Source organism: Cottoperca gobio, chromosome 6 (assembly GCF_900634415.1).
Source record: "Cottoperca gobio chromosome 6, fCotGob3.1, whole genome shotgun sequence".
Classification (NCBI taxonomy): Eukaryota; Metazoa; Chordata; class Actinopteri; order Perciformes; family Bovichtidae; genus Cottoperca; species Cottoperca gobio.
Window position 1 is genome coordinate 19,781,877 of NC_041360.1, and position 22,202 is coordinate 19,804,078.

Consider the following 22,202-nt stretch of genomic DNA (forward strand, 5'->3'; position numbering starts at 1 on the left):
CTATGGGTAATATAAAATAAAAATTGATGATGATTATATGAACAAATAAAAATGTAGATTTGTTTAACTGAATTTCTCCACAAAGATTTAAAACCTTGTTCGCCAGAGATCTGCATACAAATTGTGTCCAATAAATAATAAAATAAATACATAAATAAGTCACTCGGCATTAAAAAAATAAAAAACATAAAAAATGATTAGATAGATAGATAGATAGTTTATTTATCCCGAGGAAAATTCAGGATTAATCAACTAAATAAATCTTAGTTGACTAAGACCCAAATGAACACTTAGTCAACTAATCGACTAAGATGGGGCAGCTCTACTTAGTATGCCATCTAAGAACATTTAGATGTAAGTTACATACATTACAACATACATGTTCGCTCATAGACATTTCTAACATGTTGTTCTGGTATTGCTTTCATTCAATGAGAAGTGTTTTTAAAGCCAAAAAGTCAATGCAGTACACTGAATTCAGCAACACTTAATTTTGAGGTAATGTTTGGAAAAGGCTGACAGCACAAATGGACTCATTCAGAGAGGCTAAGCACACAATGACAAAGGCTTTAATGTAAGCTTGAACTATTCCTGTGCACAAGACTTCTGCCCCTTGTGCTACTATCTGTAATGAGTTATTTGTGTAATCTTTGAATTTGTTGACCAATGCTGCCTGTGTAGGTCTGTATCACTTTATCTTCCTCAGGTTTTTGATCACGGCACCGCAAGGGGGCAGAGTGGCTTCTCAGCCTGGACTGATGCTGGTGCTGTTGGACTAGGAAGCTTCTGTTAAACATACTTCCCTAAGGCTCAGCACACGCAGAGAACAAAGCAGTGTGAATGTAAAGAACACATTCCTGTCAGATTACTGTGTGTGTGTGTGTGTGTGTGTGTGTGTGTGTGTGTGTGTGTGTGTGTGTGTGTGTGTGTGTGTGTGTGTGTGAGAGAGAGATTTAGATACTAAAGACAATTAAAGAGCTTTTGGTAAACACAAGTTCTTAAGAACCAGATGAAGGCTAATATTTATAGTTTTTTTTATGGATTACTCACCTCTTACTAAATATGGGGCATCTTTAATGTGCTGGTAATTAGTGATGGCGAGATGAAGCTTCATGAAGCATTGAAGCTTTCCATCCAATTGGTTCGCTCATGGGCCGAAGCTTCATGGTGCTTCATTTGCTCTACTGCGCCATCAAGTGGACAATAAATGTGCCACCAGGAATGTGTAATGTAACAGATTTAGATTTGGTATCTTTACTTGCTCACAAGGAAGGTGATGCTGGTGTGCATAACAATTGTTTCGCTAGTTGTCTGGCTCCATAATGATCCAATACAAACGCAATACCAACAACTCAACAGCAACAATGCATACTACGACAACAACCCACAAATTCGCGGTTATATAAAGTGTTGATTATGAGGAGGCTCAATTGCGGTTCGCTCCCTCTTATATTTCGAATCGCACGCCAAACCCACGAACCTGTTCCTGAATCAGTCACGTGGTACGGCAGGTTCGCGAGGCTTCGAACGTCGTCACATACGTCATCAACACAAGCCTCGATACGCGCTTCACAAAACACACGCTTCGAAGCCTCGACACGAAAGGACACATCACTACTGGTCATTAATTAACAGCACATTAAAGTTGCCACATTTTAGTTTAGTAATCCAATAATATTCATTCATTCATTCATTCATTAACATTTTCGGCAGAAAGTCAGCAATTATTTATAAGTTTATAAGTAAAAGTGTCCTAACATTTGTTGGTTCAGGCGTCTCAAATGTGAAGATTGGATTCTTTTCTACGTCATATATGATGTTAACTGAATATCTTTGAGTTTGATTGTCAACTTTGGCGCTGGTAATGTAAAGCAGGAACTACATAATTATACAACCCCTTTAAAAAATGCAGTTTTTAAAACTTTTATTGTTGCCTAAAATGGAAATGTACAGATGACAATCATTTAGAATTTCATAGGATTATACTAGTAAAACAACATTTAATAATAATAGGAATATGTGTGCTACATCATTAAAAGCTATTTGATATGAAAATGGTACAATGGCTGAGGTAGTCATGTGGCAATACAAACTAAATTAGGCACATTTAAAGGGACAACAAAAGTTAAGATAAATACAACTCTAGTGCACAGCGGTGTAGTTCAAGCTATATGCAAGTTCAACACACAATCATTACTAGAGAAATAGCCCCAATTCTTAAGGTACCAAAATATCCTCCAGAAGATATGAATTAAGTCTACAAGGGTCAACACAACACAACATCAAATCTTTGATCTTCAATCAAAAAATGTGAGGTGGTTTTTATTCTAATCCACAAAAGTCTCAATAAATGATGCTTTTAATTATAGCTATTGCGAAAAAGAACAAAAAATGGACATGTTTTCACTCGAGACGAACGCGCTTCCTCGGTGATGCTGGAGCCTCCAGAGAGAAGGCAGTCGGAGAGACCGGACGGGACTCGGGGATGTACTCTGTCTGATACTTGTCGATATAAGGTTGGGCCACATTCCACACCTGAGTTGAAAATGTAAACATGTTAGTTACTTCCTTTCACTTCTATCCATGGAAGCTTACATGCAGATAACGATTAGAGTATTTACTGCCACATTAAGAATTAAAATGGCTTCCTTCATAAGATTTGTCACTTGCCTTCTGGTCAAGTAGAAGACGGTGAGCAGCTTCAATGTCCGGAGACATGAATCTGTCTTTAATCCATGGTCTGTAAATGAAAGAATAGTTGAGAGTATGAGCGAGTCAGAAGTGGAACAGTGGATAAATATTAACTATCCTGTACTTCATTTCAGTGGACTGAAAGTTGTGTACCTTTGCCACATCTGTTTGACTTACTTGACCACACTGCGCACAAGTTCATAGACCTTCTCCAGTGGAGTGGTGGTACGAAGTGGGCGGAGGAACTCAATACCCTGACAGGCTGCCAACAGCTCTATAGCAAGAACTGATCACAGAAAACATCCATTAGATTTGACTAAATTAATAATATTCTCGAGTTTGCTTGCTTAAGGATATTATTTTCTAAAAATAAATCTTGTTTACGTAAGTCCTCTTTTTAGTAGTGATTAGTTCAGCCACAAAATGTAAATATTACACAACATCTGATGCAACCCTGTCTGCTACAAACACATAAAACGAAATGGTCTGATGTTACTACTTTTGGCAGGTTAAATGACAATCCTGTGTTTGCATACTGAACATATTAGAGTGGGTTATACAATGTGCGGGACTGGATATAAATGAATGTAGGATTTTTAGATCACAAATAGGGCTTTAGTTCTCCATAAATGTTCTGAACTGTGTGATATTGTGAAGCCCATTGAAGATGCTTCACTTCAAACAATCCGTGAATTAGTTTGGCAACATATCGATTTCTAATCACTTTGTTTTCATCGCAAGGAAATATCACGTAAATTAGATATTATATGTCCATGTAGCACAGCCACTGGACTCAACAAAACTCACAATACATAATAAATAAATGAAATGAAAGATTAGTAAGAAATAGACATTGCAGGTCGAAAGCCCTCTGTGCTCGTCACATCTGTTTATATTATCTCTTCAGTTTATTCCAACACATCTTGCAACTACTAGATGCCAGTGTAAATAATTTCACTTAAGTCTTGAGTGCCTGCACTAGATTAGATTTTATTTATTAAAATGTTTATGCCTTACAATTACTGTAATAGGATGTTTAAAAAAATAAATAATAATAGCAATAATCTAATCATACTCAGATTTTTAAAATGACGTTACCTTGCTCCACATGCTCCACGACCCTCAGGGCCTTCCTAGCAGCCCAGCCTCCCATGGACACGTGATCCTCTGTGGCAGCACTGGTGGACAAGGAGTCCACAGACGATGGATGACACAAAACTTTATTCTCTGAAACTAAACGGTACAAACATTAAGATTAGAGTTTAGGCTCATGCTGAAACATGGAGCACAAATGGACACGCAGCTTAATATAATGATCAACTCTTGAAATGAATTATTTAATATTAAAACTTTATTTATATCATTTATATTTAACTCTACCGACAAAATACATTTTATTCAACATGAATATTTATTAAATTCAGTTTACTTAAGTTAATGCATTTTATTTATTAATTTGCACACTAACCCAAGGAAGCAGCGGTGCAATGAGCAATCATGAAGCCAGAGTTGAGTCCTCCCTCATTGACGAGGAAGGCAGGCAGCTCACTCAGAGACGGGTTACACAACCTTTCGATCCTCCTCTCACTGATAGATGCCAGCTCATGGACTGCAATGGCTAAAAAGTCCAGAGCCTAAAAGAAGTGAAAGGGCAATGAAAGAGAGGACAATCTACGACAGATACCAGAAACTTGTGTTGAGTCACAAACCTACATACCTTAGCTGGGTATTCACCATGGAAATTCCCACCTGAAATGGTCTCACCTCTTTCCGCAAATACCATCTTGTATGGCCGTTAAGGGAAATAAAACACCTCTAATTTCCAATCAAATTCTAGCATACAGTTTGTGGCACCTAGAACTTCTGGTTGAACCAATTTACAGCGTTGCAGAGACAAAAGTGGCACATCTAGAGTCACGTAACAGTCTAGTTTTCTCATCTTCGCGACGGGTAAGGATACAGGATTGTCAGTGGCGCTGTTGATTTCTGTATTGATGATGTTCTGAACAAAATTTATTGTGTCATTGGTGACTCCATGAACCTGCGTACAGAAACGGAGAGGCGTGTTTAAAAACAACTAAACAACATTTTTAGCACAGTTTTACTACAATTCCTAAACTCGTGATGCTCTGCTCATCATCGCTCATTGGACCACAATCCACCACAGCGTCTTTCCTGTAAAGTCCTGAGGGAAAAACTTGTGATTTTGGGATGTATAAATAAACTTTACTTGAGGTTACCTGAGGACAGCATCGCATGGTGTAGGCATCCTGGACTCTGTCACAGAATCGGTGGCTCTCTAGAAAAACATACCGGCACCAGATGTCACACATTAAGTACTACTTGTTGAAGGATGCAATGCAGGCATGATATTACCAAAAGCTATACTTTATTAATCGTTCTGGGGAGATACACCCTCTGCATTTGAACCATTTGAACTATTTATGAGCTATGGGCAGCCACAGTGTAACCAGTACCTCAATCAAGTGAGGCGGTAGAAATATTCCTTACAGATGTTTGTGTTTTGGTTGGGAGGAAACCCCATAAATATGGTGGTTCTGTAACATGCAAACTCTACTCATTGTGGCCTGTAAGCTATACATAGGTTTGAACACAAGACACACTTCTTGCTGTAAGGCAACAGTGCTGCCCAGATGTTAAGTGTACTACAATAACTTTGCGCGATTATTATACAATGTTGTGTTACTTGTCTGTTTTTAGAATACGGGCCTGTCCTCTGACCTGCAATCTCGGATGGATGGTGATCAGAGTCCAGCAGCGAGCGGAAGCGCTGTGCCACCTCGATCTGTCCGGGGTGAGGCCGCAGCTTATGAATGTCTGCAGGATGAGACCAGAAAATGAGGAAGGATGGAACAGATACAGAATCTTGTTTGATGTAAATATTCCCATCTAGTTTTGTGATTTTGTTCCCCACAACTGCTGCTGCTCACCACTGTCAAAGGCATTGGTGGTTCCCTTTAGCACCTCCAGGGTCAGAGCAGCAATGATGTCTGCCTGCCGAGCAATCGCCAGGGCTCGCTCAACGGCCTCCGCCCCCAGAGACGTGATCATCTGGGTCCCATTGATCAGAGCAAGACCCTTTAGGGGAAAGACTGAGTGTGAGATGCACATATTTTCCACTTTAAGCAGCCACTAGGAGAATGCAATGCAGTGTACACTACATTGGGTTGTATACCTGTAAATATGAATACTATTATTGTTCTGATACATTCTGTACCTGAGGAGGGTGCACAATGCGTTCCCAGTGAACCCTGGGTCACGTTCTTTAGTGCAAACAAATCAAACATGACAGAGCATGGTTGCTTTTAAATATTACCTCTTTAGGCTTTAGTGATATCGGCTTCAGTCCATGGGCCTCCAGGACCTGACCAGAGATGAAAGGAGAAAAAACATGTAAAAGGTCAAGGGTCATCAAAAGGCAAACATGTTTTCTATTGGACCTTGCAACCTGTCACTCTCACTTTTACAAAGAACACATTTCCTGCAGCATTGAGCAAGTTATTGTTGTACAACCATGGAAGTCAGTATGACAGTTATATCAATAAGATCTTACATATTTGGCATCTGCCCATCCGCTCTTGGGAGACCACATTTTGCCCTCTCCCATCAGCCCCAGGGCCAGGTGAGAAAGAGGTGCCAGGTCTCCACTAGCACCCACTGTTCCCTTCTCTGGGACGAAGGAGAGGCAGGAAGCTGCAGGTTCAGAGTGAGTTAGAGATGAATATTAGTTCCTAACAGGAATGTATCAGCGGTAACGCCCCGTCAGATGAGGTAAAATGAGGCTGGTGGTTTACCGTTGAAGGCTTGGACCATGGCATGAAGGGTTTCCGGAGAAATTCCGCTGTACCCTTTGGCCAGAACGTTGATCCTCAGAGCAAGCAGCATGCGGGTCCTTTCTGGACTTAGCGGGTTTCCAACACCTACACATTACATACCATAGCATTGATACTTTGTCAGGGGCTTTAAATATCTTGAATCTTTTTTATTCTCGACTAGTAATTTTACTTTATTACCTGCTGAATGTGACCGCACCAAGTTCTCCTGCAGCTCTCTGTGGAACAAGCACACATCAGTACATAAAAACAACTCATTGTCCAACAGAAAATCTAACTTTAACAAAGTAAACAAATAGTAAAATATTGTCTTTACTTGAGCTTGCTGACAGGAATGACTGTTCGGGCAAATTTGCCAAAACCTGTAGTGATTCCATAGACAACTGGAGGGAGGGAGAGAGAGAGAGAGAGAGAGAGAGAGAGAGAGAGAGAGAGAGAGAGAGAGAGAGAGAGAGAGAGAGAGAGAGAGAGAGAGAGAGAGCTCACTACATGGCATCACTGATTTCTCAAATACGGTATATTTGCAGTAGATGGTTAACAGTATAATCAATGCATTTAAAGTCTTTATTCTTAAATGTATCTTAACCTTTGTTTTCTTTGACAATGGTGTCTATTAGCTCTCTGGATTGCACAACTTTTCTTTCGGCCTCCAGAGTCAGCTGAAAATGTTGGTAAAGGTAATGATTACGTAAAGTCACAGATTACACAGACCAGACATGACAACAAATACAATTTGTTGATCATTACCTTTATCTTGTAGCGTCCCTTTCCTAAATTGACCAGATCTGTCGATGTCAGGCTATTGCCATCCAAGGAAATATACTGCACAGGGAGAGCCGTGTTACACAGAAATAATTAACAAAATGTGATTTTAATTTTACAGAAGGTCAAATAAACCCTTACTTCTTTGGGTTCTTTGTATGCTGCTGTGCTATTTGACATGGTTTAATTAAGGATAACGTTCAACAAAATACAATGTTGCCCTATGCTGAATTTATTACATAAATTATAAAAACTATATCTTATGTTTACTCAGATCAATTGTATTCTTTCAAAAGTCTTACCCAAAATTCAAAATAATGTAATAGAAAAACTTTTTTTTTTAGAATAATTAGTACCAACTACCAGTCAATTCAAGTCAACTCACATTTATTTATAAAACAACCCACGTCGACCAAAATGCTGTACAGTCCTGAGCATATAGCTCAAGTATGGCACACATGTGAAAGGATACAGGTGAGAAACTCCAGGCTCATACGGGATGAAGTCAGGACACATGGTGTCGCCTTCAATAGCTGTAATAACAAGAAAATATTTTAATAAAGTCTAGTATTCCCACACCGTTAGTAGTAACTAACCATGTACAATTATGCACAACTTGTTGCAAAACCGTCCCTCAAATGTGATGCATTCATGTCTTATATTTTACATGCATACGGTCATTACCGAGCTCGACAAAGTCATTATCCTCCAGTACATCCTCGACGGTGTCATCTGCGTCCAACAAACCCAAACCCTGGCACCTGCGCACAACAAACTGAGCGTCCTTTACGGTCTTGATGCCGCCGTTGTCTGGTTTGTTCTTCATGTAACGTTTAAGAGCTTCGTGTCCGAGCCACCGGATGGTGTTGGTGGTGTCCCGGCAGGGCACTGCCAGCCACTCATCACGGATGTGTACAGTAAAACGAGGCATGTCGCTTCAGCGGGACTCAGCTGCTGTGAGCGCTGCTCTCCGCTCCCCAAGGTACCACCTTCAGCCACCTAAAGTTCAGCCGCCAATCAGAAGCACCGCTCGGGAGCCACGCCTCGCCGGTGTCACACCTCTGGGGGCCATTGACCTCCACAGGTCGGTCACATAGACTTTTGGACATACTGACCAAAATGCGTCCACGTGATTTAAACACAGAAACGGACAGGCGTTCAGGTGTTTGAAGGAGCCAAACGTGACGAGTCTGCTGACTTTCTTTTTACTAGTTGACAGGTAGTTAATATTGTCCTTAAAGTGTAACAACCTGATCAATTAATGTTATACTATGAAACCTGGCTGAGACATGAAGAATATGTCAGTCTAAATGAATCCACTCCACCTGGTCATATTAATACTCACATTCCTCAAGGCACTGGCCGAGGAGGTGGAGTTGCGGCCATATTTGACTCAAACCTCTTGATCAATCCTAAACCTAAACTAAACTATAACTCTTTTGAAAGCCTTGTTCTTACGCTCTCAAACCCAACATGGAAAACAATAAAGCCAGTTTTATTTGTACTGTGTACCGCCCTCCTGGTCCGTATTCTGAATTTCTATCTGAATTCTCAGAATTTTTATCAAGTTTAGTCCTTAAAACAGATAAAGTAATTATTGTAGGTGACTTTAATATTCATGTGGATGTTGATAGTGACAGCCTTAATAATGCATTTATCTCAATATTAGATTCAATTGGGTTCAGTCAGAATGTACATGAACCAACTCACTGTTTAAACCACACTCTGGACCTTGTTCTGGGATATGGTGTTGAAATTGAAAGTTTATCAGTGTGTCCACATAATCCTCTTTTATCAGACCATTTTTTAATAACTTTTGAAGTCCTGTTACTGGACTACAAGCCAGTAGGCAAAGTATCCTACTGCTCGATGTTTATCTGAAAGTGCTGTGACTAAATTTAAGGAAGTGATTCCATCAGCACTTAATTCAATACCAAGACTCAATATCAATATAATGGAGGACTCCAATGCTAACTTTAGTCCCTCCCACATTAATCATCTTGTTGATAGCGCTGCAGCCTCACTGCGAATAACACTCGACTCTGTCGCTCCTCTAAAGAAGAAGATCATAAAACAGAAAAAGAAAGCTCCATGGCTTAATTTACAAATCCGCAAACTAAAACAAAAGTCGAGAAATCTTGAAAGTAAATGGCGTTCCACTAAACTGGAAGAATCTCGTTTAGTCTGGTTAGATCATCTTAAAAGGTATAGAAGGCTCTCCGTAATGCAGAGCAGCTTATTACTCTTCCTTAATAGAAGAAAATAAGAACAACCCCAGGTTTCTTTTCAGCACTGTAGCCAGGCTGACAGAAAGTCACAGCTCTACAGAGCCTTCTGTTCCTATATCTCTCAGTAGTGACGACTTCATGAGCTTCTTTAACGATACAATTATAATTATTAGAGACAAAATTAATCTCCTCCTGACCTCAATTGGTAATGACTTAACTTCAACTGTTGGAATTTTAAAAACATCTGTAACTCCTGAAATATATCTAGACTGTTTTACTCCAATCAACCTTAACCAACTAACTTCAACAATCTCATCATCTAAACCATCAACCTGTCTTTTAGACCCGATTCCAACTAAACTGTTTAAAGAAGTTTTAACCCTTAATTAACACCTTGTTATTAAATATGATCAACCTGTCCTCTATTATCTGGCTACGTACCACAATCCTTTAAAGTAAGCTGTAATAAAACCACTTCTTAAAAAGCCTAGTCTTGATCCAGAGGTTTTAGCCAACTATAGGCCGATATCTAACCTACCCTTTCTAGCTAAGATCCTTGAGAAAGCAGTTGCAAAACAGTTGTGTGATCTTTTACATAATAATAGTTTATTTGAGGTTTTTCAATCTGGATTTAGAGTTCATCATAGCACAGAGACGGCACTGGTGAAAGTTATCAATGACCTTCTATTGGCATCAGACAAAGGACTTGTCTCTGTTCTTGTCTTGTTAGACCTCAGTGCTGCTTTCGACACTGTTGATCAGGACATTCTACTGCAGAGACTGGAACATTGTGTTGGCATAAAAGGAACCGCACTAAGCTGGTTCAAGTCCTATTTATCTGAGCGATCTCAATTTGTACTTGTTAACGATAAATCCTCCATGACAGCCAAAGTCAGTCTTGGAGTTCCGCAGGGTTCTGTACTTGGACCGATTCTATTCACCTTATATATGCTTCCTTTGGGCAATATTATAAGGAACCACTCTATAAACTTTCATTGTTATGCGGATGATACCCAATTATATCTATCAATTAAACCAGATGAAACCAATTGGCTAAACTTCAAGCATGCCTTAAGGACATAAAAACTTGGATGTCTAGCAACTTTTTGATGTTAAACACAGACAAAACTGAAGTTATTATACATGGCCCTAAACGCCTCCGAAATGCATTTTCTAATGACATAGAAGCTCTGGATGGCATTAATTTGGCCTCCAGCACCACTGTAAGGAATCTTGGCATCATCTTTGATCAAGATCTGTCGTTTAACTCCCACATAAAACAAATCTCAAGGACTGCCTTCTTTCATCTACGTAACATTGCAAAAATAAGACACATCTGGTTTCAAAATTATGCAGAAAAACTAGTCCATGCATTTGTTACTTCAAGGCTGGATTACTGCAACTCATTGTTATCAGGTTGTCCCAAAAAGTCGCTCAAGACTCTTCAGTTGATCCAAAATGCAGCGGCACGTGTATTGACTAGAACAAGGAAACGGGATCATATTACTCCTGTATTAGCTGCTCTGCACTGGCTCCCGGTAAAATACAGAATAGAATTCAAAATCCTTCTCCTGACTTACAAAGCAATTAATGGTCAGGCTCGAGCATATCTTAAAGATCTCATAGTACCTTATAAACCAACTAGAGCATTACGCTCCCAGACTGCAGGGTTACTTGTGGTTCCTAGAGTCTCTAAGAGTACAATGGGAGCCAGAGCCTTCAGCTATCAAGCTCCTCTCCAGTGGAACCAGCTTCCAGTTTGTGTTCGAGAGGCAGACACACTCTCCACATTTAAGAGCAGGCTAAAGACTTTCCTTTTTGATAAAGCTTATAGTTAGGGCTGGCTCAGATTTGCCCTGGATCAGCCCCTAGTTATGCTGCTATAGGCTTAGACTGCCGGGGGACACCTCCCTGCTCTCTTCCTTCTCTTCCTCTCTCCTCCCCTCCCTCTCTTCTTCTCCCTCTCTATCTGTATGCATTTATGTAAATGTATGTTACTAACTCATCGTCTCATGTGGCAGGTTGCCACTGATAAAGTTTACGTCAGGATCATGAATCGGGACAGCGCCTGCTGAACTGGTCCTGCTGGACAACGGGAAGCCTTTTTGACATTTTCCTGGATTCATCCAAACTTTCTCTTTTTTTTCAACACAACATAATTTCTGTCAAATGTTGTAGTTGTACTATGTTGTTTATCCTGTACATACAACATCTATTGCACGTCTGTCCGTCCTGGGAGAGGGATCCCTCCTCAGTTGCTCTCCCTGAGGTTTCTTCCATTATTCCCCCTTTAATCATGGGGTTTCTTTTAGGAAGTTTTTCCTTGTGCGATGCGAGGGTCTAAGGACAGAGGGTGTCGTAACCTGTACAGTCTGTAAAGCACACTGAGACAAATGTATAATTTGTGATATTGGGCTATACAAATAAATTTGATTTGATTTGATTTGAACAACACAATCACGTGAATCTTGTATATAAATAATTTAGTTAACATTTATTGTTGCATCATTTTTATATCTTTACAGAAAATCATATTTATTTACAATGCATCTATGTAATGTTTTCTTTCCAGTCTGCTCACAAAAAAAGCATATTGGATTTTGATCTTGATCAACTCTACTGGTGTTATGTGCACCAGTAGAAACCTATTGGGCTGTTGAAGCCTTACATGTGTCAATAAAACCTCAGAAACTTTCTTAATGATCACAATTAAATTATATATATTTTTTAAATGCCACAAATGTTACCCTGAACTTAATCACATACAAAGCTTGTATTAACTAATCCCAAATTACTCTTCTTTTTTTTTTTTTTGCTAAGAATTGCTTTGTCAGATTTCTGTGAAACGTGTCTGGCGTCACATTGAAAACACTGTTTTTTTTCTATAACTAAACAAAACGTACATTACATAACAAACATTCAGTCAATGAATGAATGAATGTCATAACTCACTTCCTGCTTGACCTGCACAGGTTTACAACACACTACCTGGGTGTATTACATCAGATCCTCGATGTAACATTACCTCTGGCCTCCTGAGAGCCCGTACTCTGACGGACTGAGGAACAAAGTACTTTCTGTTCAGTCTAAACTGATTTACCAAATAAAACATGATGCAATGCTACAAAAACTTTTTCAATCTATCAGCCTAAATGTAACCATCTGTAAATGCCCCCTTGGGCCAAGTGGTCAAAGGCTCATAACATGTATTTTCAACATCAACAATTCAATGCCAGCTGAGGACCTTCGTTGCATGTCATCCCACTTTGCTTTTGCTATTGTCCATAATATCTAATAAAGGCAAAAATGCCCGAAAAATAAACTTAAATATAAATGTACCCACACAGTTCAACATCTTACAGGCCAATCATAGAATCAGAATCAGAAATCCTTTATTAGTCCCACGACGGGGAAATGTATCGTGTTACAGCAAAATAACAAGTTTCAAATTTCCCCGTCGGATACTACTTTTTGAAGAAAGTAAAGTGGCGAGTACACAATTAAATAGAATAAAATACAGTAACAATAGTGTAAGTACAAAGTTGTTGATAAAAAATTGTAAGAGTGAATATTTCACGAGTGATAATTGCAGAAGTTGTAAAAAGTGCACAAGGCATTGATCATTGCACACAGTGTTGGAATAGACTTCTCTTGGTGTGGTGGGCTACCAGGGGTCGTGGTGATTGTACAGTCTGACCGCTGCAGGAAGAAAGGACCTACGGTATCTCTCTTATATCTCTTAGCAGATAAAGCGCTGTCCCTTATTGAACAGAGCAGCAGAGTTATCTGACCAGTCCAGGTTATTGTTCAGGTGAACGCCCAGGTACTTGTAAGATTTTACAATCTCAATGTCCGTTCCCAGGACGTTCACTGGTGTTGGGGGAGAATGATGGCGCCTCCTGAAGTCCACCACCAGCTCCCTGGTCTTCCCTGCGTTGAGCAGGACGTGGTTCCTCTGGCACCAGAGGGCAAAGTCCCGTGTCAGCTCTCTGTACTCCTCGTCATCCCCATCAGAGATGAAGCCGACAATAGCAGAGCCGTCAGAGAACTTCTGCAGGTGACACTTTGCTGTGTTGTGGGGGAAGTCTTGTCTTGTGGCTTCTGTCCTGCACAGTAGCAATAAATGGGTCATTAAATAGACATGAAACAACTGAAGGTAAAGGGGATTTATTCTGTAATTTTTTGACATTTTATATAAAAAGGATAATCACATGCCTTTGTTTATTTTTGAAATGAATAAATGCAATTCCTGAATTTATATATATTTTTATTAAATATATTAATTGATCTTTCTGATTTTCCCAAAATAGTGAGGACACAAAAAACTAAAGAACATAAATATACATACATATATAATAATATAATATATTAAAAATATATTAAAATAATAATAGTAATATATTAGAATAAGATCAGAATATAGACATACTATACTATCAGTTTTAAAATAACTTTTTTATGACATATTTTACTATGATTTTTTATGACATACAATACTATCACTTTTTTTATGACTCTTTCATGACATACTATGGTATCACTTCTTTATTGACTGTTTATGACATACTAATACTATACTATGACTTCTTATGACATACTTTACTATAACTTTTTATGCCATATTCTTTTTTTAACATAATATATTATGACTTTAAAGTCAGATTTTCATTTCATTTATTTATTTATATCTTGGAGAGATCATTGAGGGCAGACCCTCATTTACAATGATGACGAGTTAACTGAAAGTCAGATAGACAATAACGACTTTTTAATGACTTTTTCATGACATACTATACTATGCATGTTTTTATTTAAAAAAATATGACATACTTGACTTTTTTATGACATACTTTATGACTTTTATGACATACTATTTACTACGGAAGGATCTGAATACTTCCTCTACCATTGCAACGTAGTATTGCTACATTTACTTCAATAAAACATCCGAAAACTTCTTCCACGAAGGCGGATAATGAAAACGAAAAAGGATAAGGCCTAAAATCACATGACTTTTGGCCTGTTGAGTGGAAGTGTTTGAACTAACGAGGCGCACCTGAAAGCATCACATCAGTCTTGCGGACCGATGATGTCAGTTTATGGGCTGTAGGAGTTTCTGTATCACCATGTGTGCCGACACAGAGTAGGCCTACTGCTGGCCGTCAGCGGGCATGCAGAGGAGAAGAGGAGGGGAGGAAAAGTGTGTTTACACAGACGGCAAACTGCCTGGGGAATCGTCGGGGAGAGGAAGTCAGCCGGCTCTGTGTCTGCCTGCTCCAACTTCCTGCTCAGAAAAAGAAAAAGCCCAGGATCCTATTTCAGTCGAGCACAACTGTGTAGACCAGAAGTAAGCATGGAAAAACAAGGAATCACACAAGCTTCACCGTAAAGTTTCGCGGAGGGAAAACACCAAGGCAGAAATCGCAGGTAACGTAAAAAAAATAACCGGACATCTTTCTATGAACTGCGCGTTGTTGGCTAAGTAGAGAGGGGAAATGCATGATAAGCAGTATTAGCGGCACATGAGTTGTGCTTTCTGTAAAGTTGTAGCCCTGTGTTTAAACTCTTTGGGTCGAGTGTATTATAAAGCAAGAACCGTACAGGTTTAAATGCGGACACAATTGTCTTCCGGTCCGAGCAACATCTTGAAAATGAGTCAGTGGGGCAGAATAGGGATCCAGACCTCTGTGCGTAACTGCAACTTTCAAGTCCCGGATACAACTGTCGCCTGCCCAGAAACAGGCAGACAAGCGACGAGCAATGCAAAATCTAGTCCATGGCTGCTGTTTAGAGATGCTTCTCTTATTATGGGCCCCTGTTGAAATTTCCACCGTATGCGAACAGGAAGAGAGCAGATTTAGTCATGGCTAAGTAATGTCTGCACACACACCATCTAATCTCATTAGCAGTTTCCGTTCAGCCAACACTGGATGGCTTTGTGCGCACACCGAGACTTCTCAGACCGAGCATCCACAGCAGGGCTCCTGATTCCGGTCCAAAACCACCACAATCATTTATATAGGAGGTATGTCTGACCTGCAGTAGCTGCTCCATACTTTAAAGTCCCTCTGTGCTATTTGCAGCATCCTGCAAAGGTGAATGTTTATAAGTCACACTGGCCTAATTGTAGACCTGTCAGCTCAGCGGCCTTGTATTGGCAAGCTTTACTTTTACTTCAAAGGGTTTAAACCAATCTGAACCCAGAGTTTGGTTTGGCTTTTTACGGGTGGAGCTGTGGAAAGGGGACAATAATTAGATCTTTTGACCCTCTCCCATTTGGGATTTGTGTGGAAGTGTGGCATGGCTGGGGAAATGCTCCCCTGCTGTGGGATCCCCTCTCCTCAACATTTGTCCTTGGAAGTAGAATAGGAGGAAGTCCTGACTTTGACAGGTTTGTAGTTTCACATGGCGGATAGAAAACTCAGGGGATAGCTTGTGTCGGAAATGAGTTCAGCCCTCCCTCACTCCTCTCTGGACAAAGATATGTCGTGGTTAAAAGGCCAGTGTGTTATCATTGTTTTTTTAGCATCAGTCACTAATCGATCCTCACATCCACAGATAAGACAACAAAGAATACAACATGAGACTCAGTCAGGGCCATCAGTACGTAAGGCTGTACCTGAGCGATACCATACTCTTTTTTTTTTTCATACTTTTCTTTGAGGAAGATACATATTTGTGTTAGTTAACAAAATAAGTCAACTTCTCTTCCAAATTGACACAAAAATAGTCAAAACTGGGATTTAAAACTGTAAATATCTGTTTAAAGATGATACAAACCATCCCGATCAGGCATTTATGCCAATTTTTGGTATTTGAAAGTCTTTGTTACGGTCGGTACCAAAAACAAATCTAAGTTTGATCTATACCTATATGCGTGTTATATGCGTGTCTCTGGTGCAGGCTATCACACTTTCAGATTCCAAGGCAATGTCTTCAAATATCTTGTAAAAGTAAAAAAAAAAACTCAAACATATTCAATTTAAAATTATACAGAACTTGGAAAGCAGCAAAACCTCACATGAGATGTTAGAAAATGGCAACATTTTGCAATTTTAGCTTAAAGAAATGATTTAACAATTCATCAATAATCTAAAATGTTGTCAATTTATTGTCTGTCATTTTCTCAGTACAACTGTTGCTGTTTGTGTTGACCCCCCGCGCACACACACACACACACTATTAATACGTGAGCTCCTAGCACGCAGACAGGAGCTTTGAGGCTGCACATTCCTCTATTAAAGGAATAACCCACCCTGGGCCCGTCATACTTCCTGTGGAGAGAGGGCCAGGTTGAACCGCAGCATATTTCTGGCTTGAGCTGTTGTTCCTCCTTATATTTTTTTTCTCTTCTGCTGCTGCTGCTACATTACACTACACTCTTTAAAACACACTGTTCTATTCATCACCGGTTGACTCGTCCTAACACCACATGTTACAGGCCGTTCCCTCTTCAGCCAGTAACCTAATTTAGTCTGCAGTAAAGGAGACGGGCAAGACGGAAAACTTCATTGAAATAAAGATGAAACATCAGCTCTTCTTCTTCTAATCTGCTGATAAAACATACCGTGTGTATTTAAAGAAGCAATTATTCCGGAAGTAAAGAGTGCAAACAGCTACCAGGTTAGTTTCCCTCCAGAGATTAGAATTTTGTGCTTATTATGTTATTGTAGCATCTGGCAGGTTTTATCTTTTATAGAGAAAAAGGCCACCGGGGGACGACATCATCCTATCATTATTTTAAATATAACCAATGAGGGCTTTGATGTTGAGCGCTCTGCTTCATCCGAGTCAAATGTTTTTCACTCACGCTGATCATGTCTCGCTGTAGGTATGGACAGTGCCATCACTCTGTGGCAGTTCCTGCTGCAGCTGCTGCTGGACCAAAGTCACAAGCACCTGATATGTTGGACGTCCACAGACGGAGAGTTCAAGCTCTTGAAGTCAGAGGAAGTGGCTAAGCTGTGGGGGCTACGCAAGAACAAGACCAACATGAACTACGACAAGCTGAGCAGAGCACTGCGCTACTACTACGACAAGGTGAAGCCAGTCTGGGCTGTTGGTTAATGTGCAGGAGCCTGTGCCACTTGTTTTCTCATTTCAGTTTGTGTAACTGCTAGGACCTGAAGTGCCACGACAAATTCTTTGTTTTTCTCTTAAAACCACAATCTCCCCTGATAGACACTTCCACTTCCTCTTTGTCACAAAATGCACAGTAGAAATCCGGCTGTGACTCTTAACACTTGTTGTTTCAGTATGTCTCCTCTGTCACCATCCCCGCGACAATCAACATTTGCTCTGCTAATATCAGTTTGCTGTACATAAAAATTCTCCTCATCATTGATTGTATTTGTCTGTTTTGCAGAACATCATCAAGAAGGTGATTGGCCAGAAGTTTGTCTATAAGTTCGTGTCCTTCCCTGAGATCCTGAACATGGACCCTCAGGCGGTGGAGATGGGTCTGGCTTCTGGAAGGTTTCCCCTCCAGGAAGGAGAGGCCTCAGAGCTGGAGGTAGAGGAGGAGGAGGAGGAAGAAGAAGGAGAGGAGGAGGCCCAGAGGAGGACCCTGGCAGCGCAGCAGTGTCGGAACGACTACCTCCGCTCGGGTCTCTACTCGTCCTTCAGCATCAGCTCCCTGCAGAACCAACCCGAGCTGCTGCGTGCCCTGCGGGAGCGCCAGGAAGAGCCTCGCTCCGTCATCCGCTTTGGCACCAATGCCAACGAAAGGAGCTCCCCTCCCTCTTATAAGCCAGAGTCCTACGTCTCCCCCAGGTCATCCAAACACCGCTCCCCGTCCTCTCCCCACACCCAGCCCAGCGGAAGCTGGAGCCCCGCAACAAACAGGGAAGAGGAGCTCTCTGACCAGAGCGCTCAGCCCCTCAACCTCTCCTCTGGGCACAGGGAGCGAGCCCTGCAGCCTTCTGAGAAGAGGAGCAGCAGCGGTGGTAGAAGTAGCTCTAATAGTTACCAAGGAGATAGACTCCCACCAAAAAGCAGAAAGCCCAAAGCTCTGGAGATCTGTAGCCCGTCCCTGCTGCTCGCAGGGAGCGACATCGGCTCCTATCGCCCTTAACAGCCCGGCGCTGCCGTCCGGCTCCCTCACTCCTGCCTTCTTCACTGCACAGGTGAGACGTACACACAACTAGAACTCTGGGCAGCACAGCCAGAACTGATGATGGCACTTTGTGTGTGTTTCCGGGCCGTGTTCTGTCGGGTGTACTCCCTCTGACACAAGTCCGATGGTTTATAGAGACTCTAAAATCTGGATTTTCAGCACTTGTGACTCATTCAAGGTATTCCACAGCATTTTGCTCAATGTCTGCTATGTAAAGACATAGAGAAGTCAAAGTAAAAATGTGCAACAATATATAACACTAAATGTGTGTATTACCATATATACAGCAGTGTAATAATATTACACTATTATTAGTAGTATGATCTGGTTCTGCACAAACCTGAGACTGCACTCAAACCGGCTTCTCTAGTCTAGTCCAGACATGTTTACACACCTAATGCTACCTTTTTACACACGTTTACAAGCGCTCCTATTTCGGCTCTCAATAATTTAAGGCAGACTAGAGATCGTGTCACTCTGTGCCGGCCACAGCTGAAGTACAGCGAGACCAATAATAATCACATCTCTGAAAGGAAGAATAATTCTGTGATGCGATCTGTTGCTATCCCTTCTGTGTGGTGGCCTGGCCGGCCACAGGGAGACGATTGGATCTATCCAGAGTATGATGTCATTGTCCCTAAAGCGGTCAGAGAGCAGCAAGAGACATCTGACACAGCCTGGCAAGTGTTGGTGGAAACACTACTGCTATATTTATTGAAGTAGTCACTTGAGCTAAAGTATCCTTATGAAACAGACAGAGAACAAAGGTATGAAGAAGATAAATTGGCATGATTTCATGGTCAAATGTGCATAGGCACTTTCATGTGAAAGATACATTTGACATAGTTTTGAACAAAACGCAGATTTGGACTCATTAAATGAGTCATTGTCTGTGTTTGGTTTGGGATTAAACAGTTCTGTGGGGTAAACGCCAAAATTACTGCCAGAATGTTTATGTGCTGCAAATAACAGACCTTTTATAGAAGTATGTCTATACTAAAATTTAAGTTTGAGAAATTAAAGTTCACATGCAAAATGTACGTTTTACAAGCAAAGTGTGATTTCTCTTTTGGTCGTCCGGTCTTCAACAACACAAAGGTGGACTCTTACAGAACCATTGTTATCACGTTAACCCCTAAAAGCATCAACTGCTATTTAATAATCCATTTAAGTTAATAATTGTTTTACATTGGCGTGGTTACAAAGCAAAAGGACTCCTGCCACATCAGCGGTGTATCCACACTTTCACTCACACCGTCTGTTTATGGGGGCGCAAAAAAGTGAGATCAGAGGAAAACAAGCTATTTACAGGAATCTTCTGCAAGTCCAACCTATGAAAGGGGGAAGAGGCCCTAAGTGATGCCACATGCTCCAATAAGACCATTAATAATGAGAGCAGGGCTGGGTCCCTCCGCAACACTGGCTCACTTCTCTGGAGGTGACACAGGGGAGAGTAGGGGGGGAGGTGGAGAGAAGACCAGGGGAGCGAGGGGAGAAATTGATTTCATATGTTCTCTCTCTAGTTGGCGTTCCAAGTGCTTGAGAACCCTCACCCCCCCCTCCCCCCAATCAACAATAACCCTCCTCCCCACGTCACCCCTGTATTCTGGGGAGAAACCACAGACTTCCTTCCTGCTCCGTCAGTTTGTTTTTCCAAACGCCAATACACGTCCATTTACCATTTCAGCATGTTTCGCATTACCGAAGCCCTCGGAGCAATGCTCTCCAACCAGTGGGTCTGTTTTTTTTATGTTGTCTTCACTGGATTCTCTTATTTACACAAAGCCTCCCTCCCTCTGTGTTCCCCCCCCCCCCCCCTTGCAGACTCCTTCTGGTTTGCTGCTGGCTCACAGTCCGCTGTTGTCAGGCATCCACTTCTGGAGCAGTTTGAGTCCCGTCGCTCCGCTCAGCCCCGCCCGGCTGCAGGGCCACAGCTCCCTCTTCCAGGTATGACACACACTCACGTGTAGACGAGTACGGTACAAAAACAGGAGATGAGAACAGAGGGTGTGCGCTCAAGCAATTGTTGTTTACTGGTCGTGTTTAAAAAGCCGAGGAGGAAGTTGTGACGCTGCGCAGGTGAAATTAGCACTGCTGCAAAATCCCCATTCTTTTCAGCAGTTGTTAAAATCCGCTGAGTAAACATTATACTTAGAGATTACGACAAAGGAATTTCCAAATATTTGCAACAGGAAAAAGATAAAAAGATCGGTTCCTGTTTTTATAGCCTAAACCTTTTATGGATTGGTTTCCTTTACCCATCATGTACATTAACATTGCTCCTCTATTGTGTCTTTATAATTAAGTGCCACTTTTGATCTTCTAGACTTTGTATTTCTCATGCAGCCATTTACTTGACAGAAAGCATATAAAACTTAAAAACAAGATGTTTTTAAGATCTGCAAAATAGTAAGACACTTGAAACTAGTGGAGACTTTGTAAGCAGGTCCAGCAGAGGTGTCCTGTTTCAGCTGCTTGTGAGCGAGAGAGGAAATCCTGTGAATACTTCCTGTTTGAGCCCAGGGGAGCCAGTCTGAACAGGGTGGACTGGTTTGAGAGCTGCTCCTCATTTGTGAAACTGAAACACACACACACACACGCACACTATGTTGACTTCTCCTTCTGTTGTGGAGGTAGAGGGGACAGAGATGAACAGGAAGAGGCACAATGAAAAAAAAAAACAGGAAACCAGAGCAGTGACAATACTGCAGTTCCTCACCGGAAAGCAGTTTTCAGAGCCTCCGTCCCCTCCTCGCTAACTCTCTGCTCCTTTCTCTTCCTCCACAGTTCCCCAGCCTAATCAACGGACACATGTCTATCCCCCTGCCAAACCTGGAAGGAACACCCTCCTCCTTTCTCCTGTCTCCCAGCACCAACAAATCCTGATCCAGGGTCTGTGAAGAAAACCTCCCATCTTCATCCATTTCTGGTTCTTACCGTCATTATCATCAGCAGCAGCGATCTCTCGTCTGTCTTGTTACATTTTGCTTCAGAAAAGTCCTGCGAGACAGTATGTGACCTCACTTTTTTGCACTTGAGTTGCTTCAGATTCCAGTGGTTGAAAGCACTTGGTAAAAGCCATACACCACGATGTCTGTGAGACGTCTGGCTCTTTATGATAACGTACAGCACATTTCCACATGACCTTGTCCAAGATGGACAGTAGTGACGCATAGCTCGCTGCAAACGGCTAGCTAGCCGCTCATTCTGCGCAGAGCTTCGGTATTTTAATCTTGTAAAAAAAAATAAAATCTTTGTTTTCCATAAGTGTTGATCACAATGTGAAACTGGTCGTTTCACATTGTGTGGTATTGTATGTATTGTATGCACTATGCTTCTCAGATAGTACCGGCTGTGCCTTGTTGTCCCATTTTTCTTTTCCAAACCTTTTAATGAAGACGAGATTTCAAATCAATGAAAAACCTTTGCAACACTTGTAATGTTCTTTTTTTTTTTATACTGGACTTGGTATACAGTTTGTATTCTGTATAATTTTGTATTGTGAAGAATGTTTTGTCATTTTCAATAAACAAAGCATTGAATGCTTTAACA

General features: G+C 41.1%; 2 protein-coding genes across 2 annotated transcripts; one reads left to right on the forward strand and one right to left on the reverse strand.

The window, feature by feature from the left end:
* Positions 1-2,403: 2,403 nt before the first annotated feature.
* Positions 2,404-8,238, reverse strand: hal (histidine ammonia-lyase). Its single transcript, XM_029434307.1, has 20 exons — positions 7,992-8,238; positions 7,780-7,840; positions 7,449-7,476; positions 7,293-7,367; positions 7,132-7,204; positions 6,862-6,928; positions 6,726-6,763; positions 6,507-6,632; positions 6,266-6,405; positions 6,029-6,076; positions 5,643-5,790; positions 5,434-5,529; positions 4,932-4,990; positions 4,652-4,732; positions 4,409-4,474; positions 4,160-4,325; positions 3,790-3,924; positions 2,869-2,977; positions 2,671-2,740; positions 2,404-2,535 (listed from the first exon to the last, which is right to left on the reverse strand). Exons 1-20 carry the CDS (start codon positions 8,236-8,238, stop codon positions 2,404-2,406), a joined length of 1,965 nt encoding a protein of 654 aa, XP_029290167.1.
* Positions 8,239-14,587: 6,349 nt separating this feature from the next.
* Positions 14,588-22,200, forward strand: LOC115010237 (ETS domain-containing protein Elk-3-like). The gene is given in 6 exon segments (XM_029434748.1): positions 14,588-14,962; positions 17,367-17,575; positions 17,901-18,596; positions 18,598-18,660; positions 20,475-20,597; positions 21,438-22,200. Coding segments are annotated over 5 exon segments (1,188 nt in total). The 5' UTR covers positions 14,588-14,962; positions 17,367-17,368; the 3' UTR covers positions 21,537-22,200.
* The last annotated feature ends 2 nt before the right edge of the window (positions 22,201-22,202 follow it).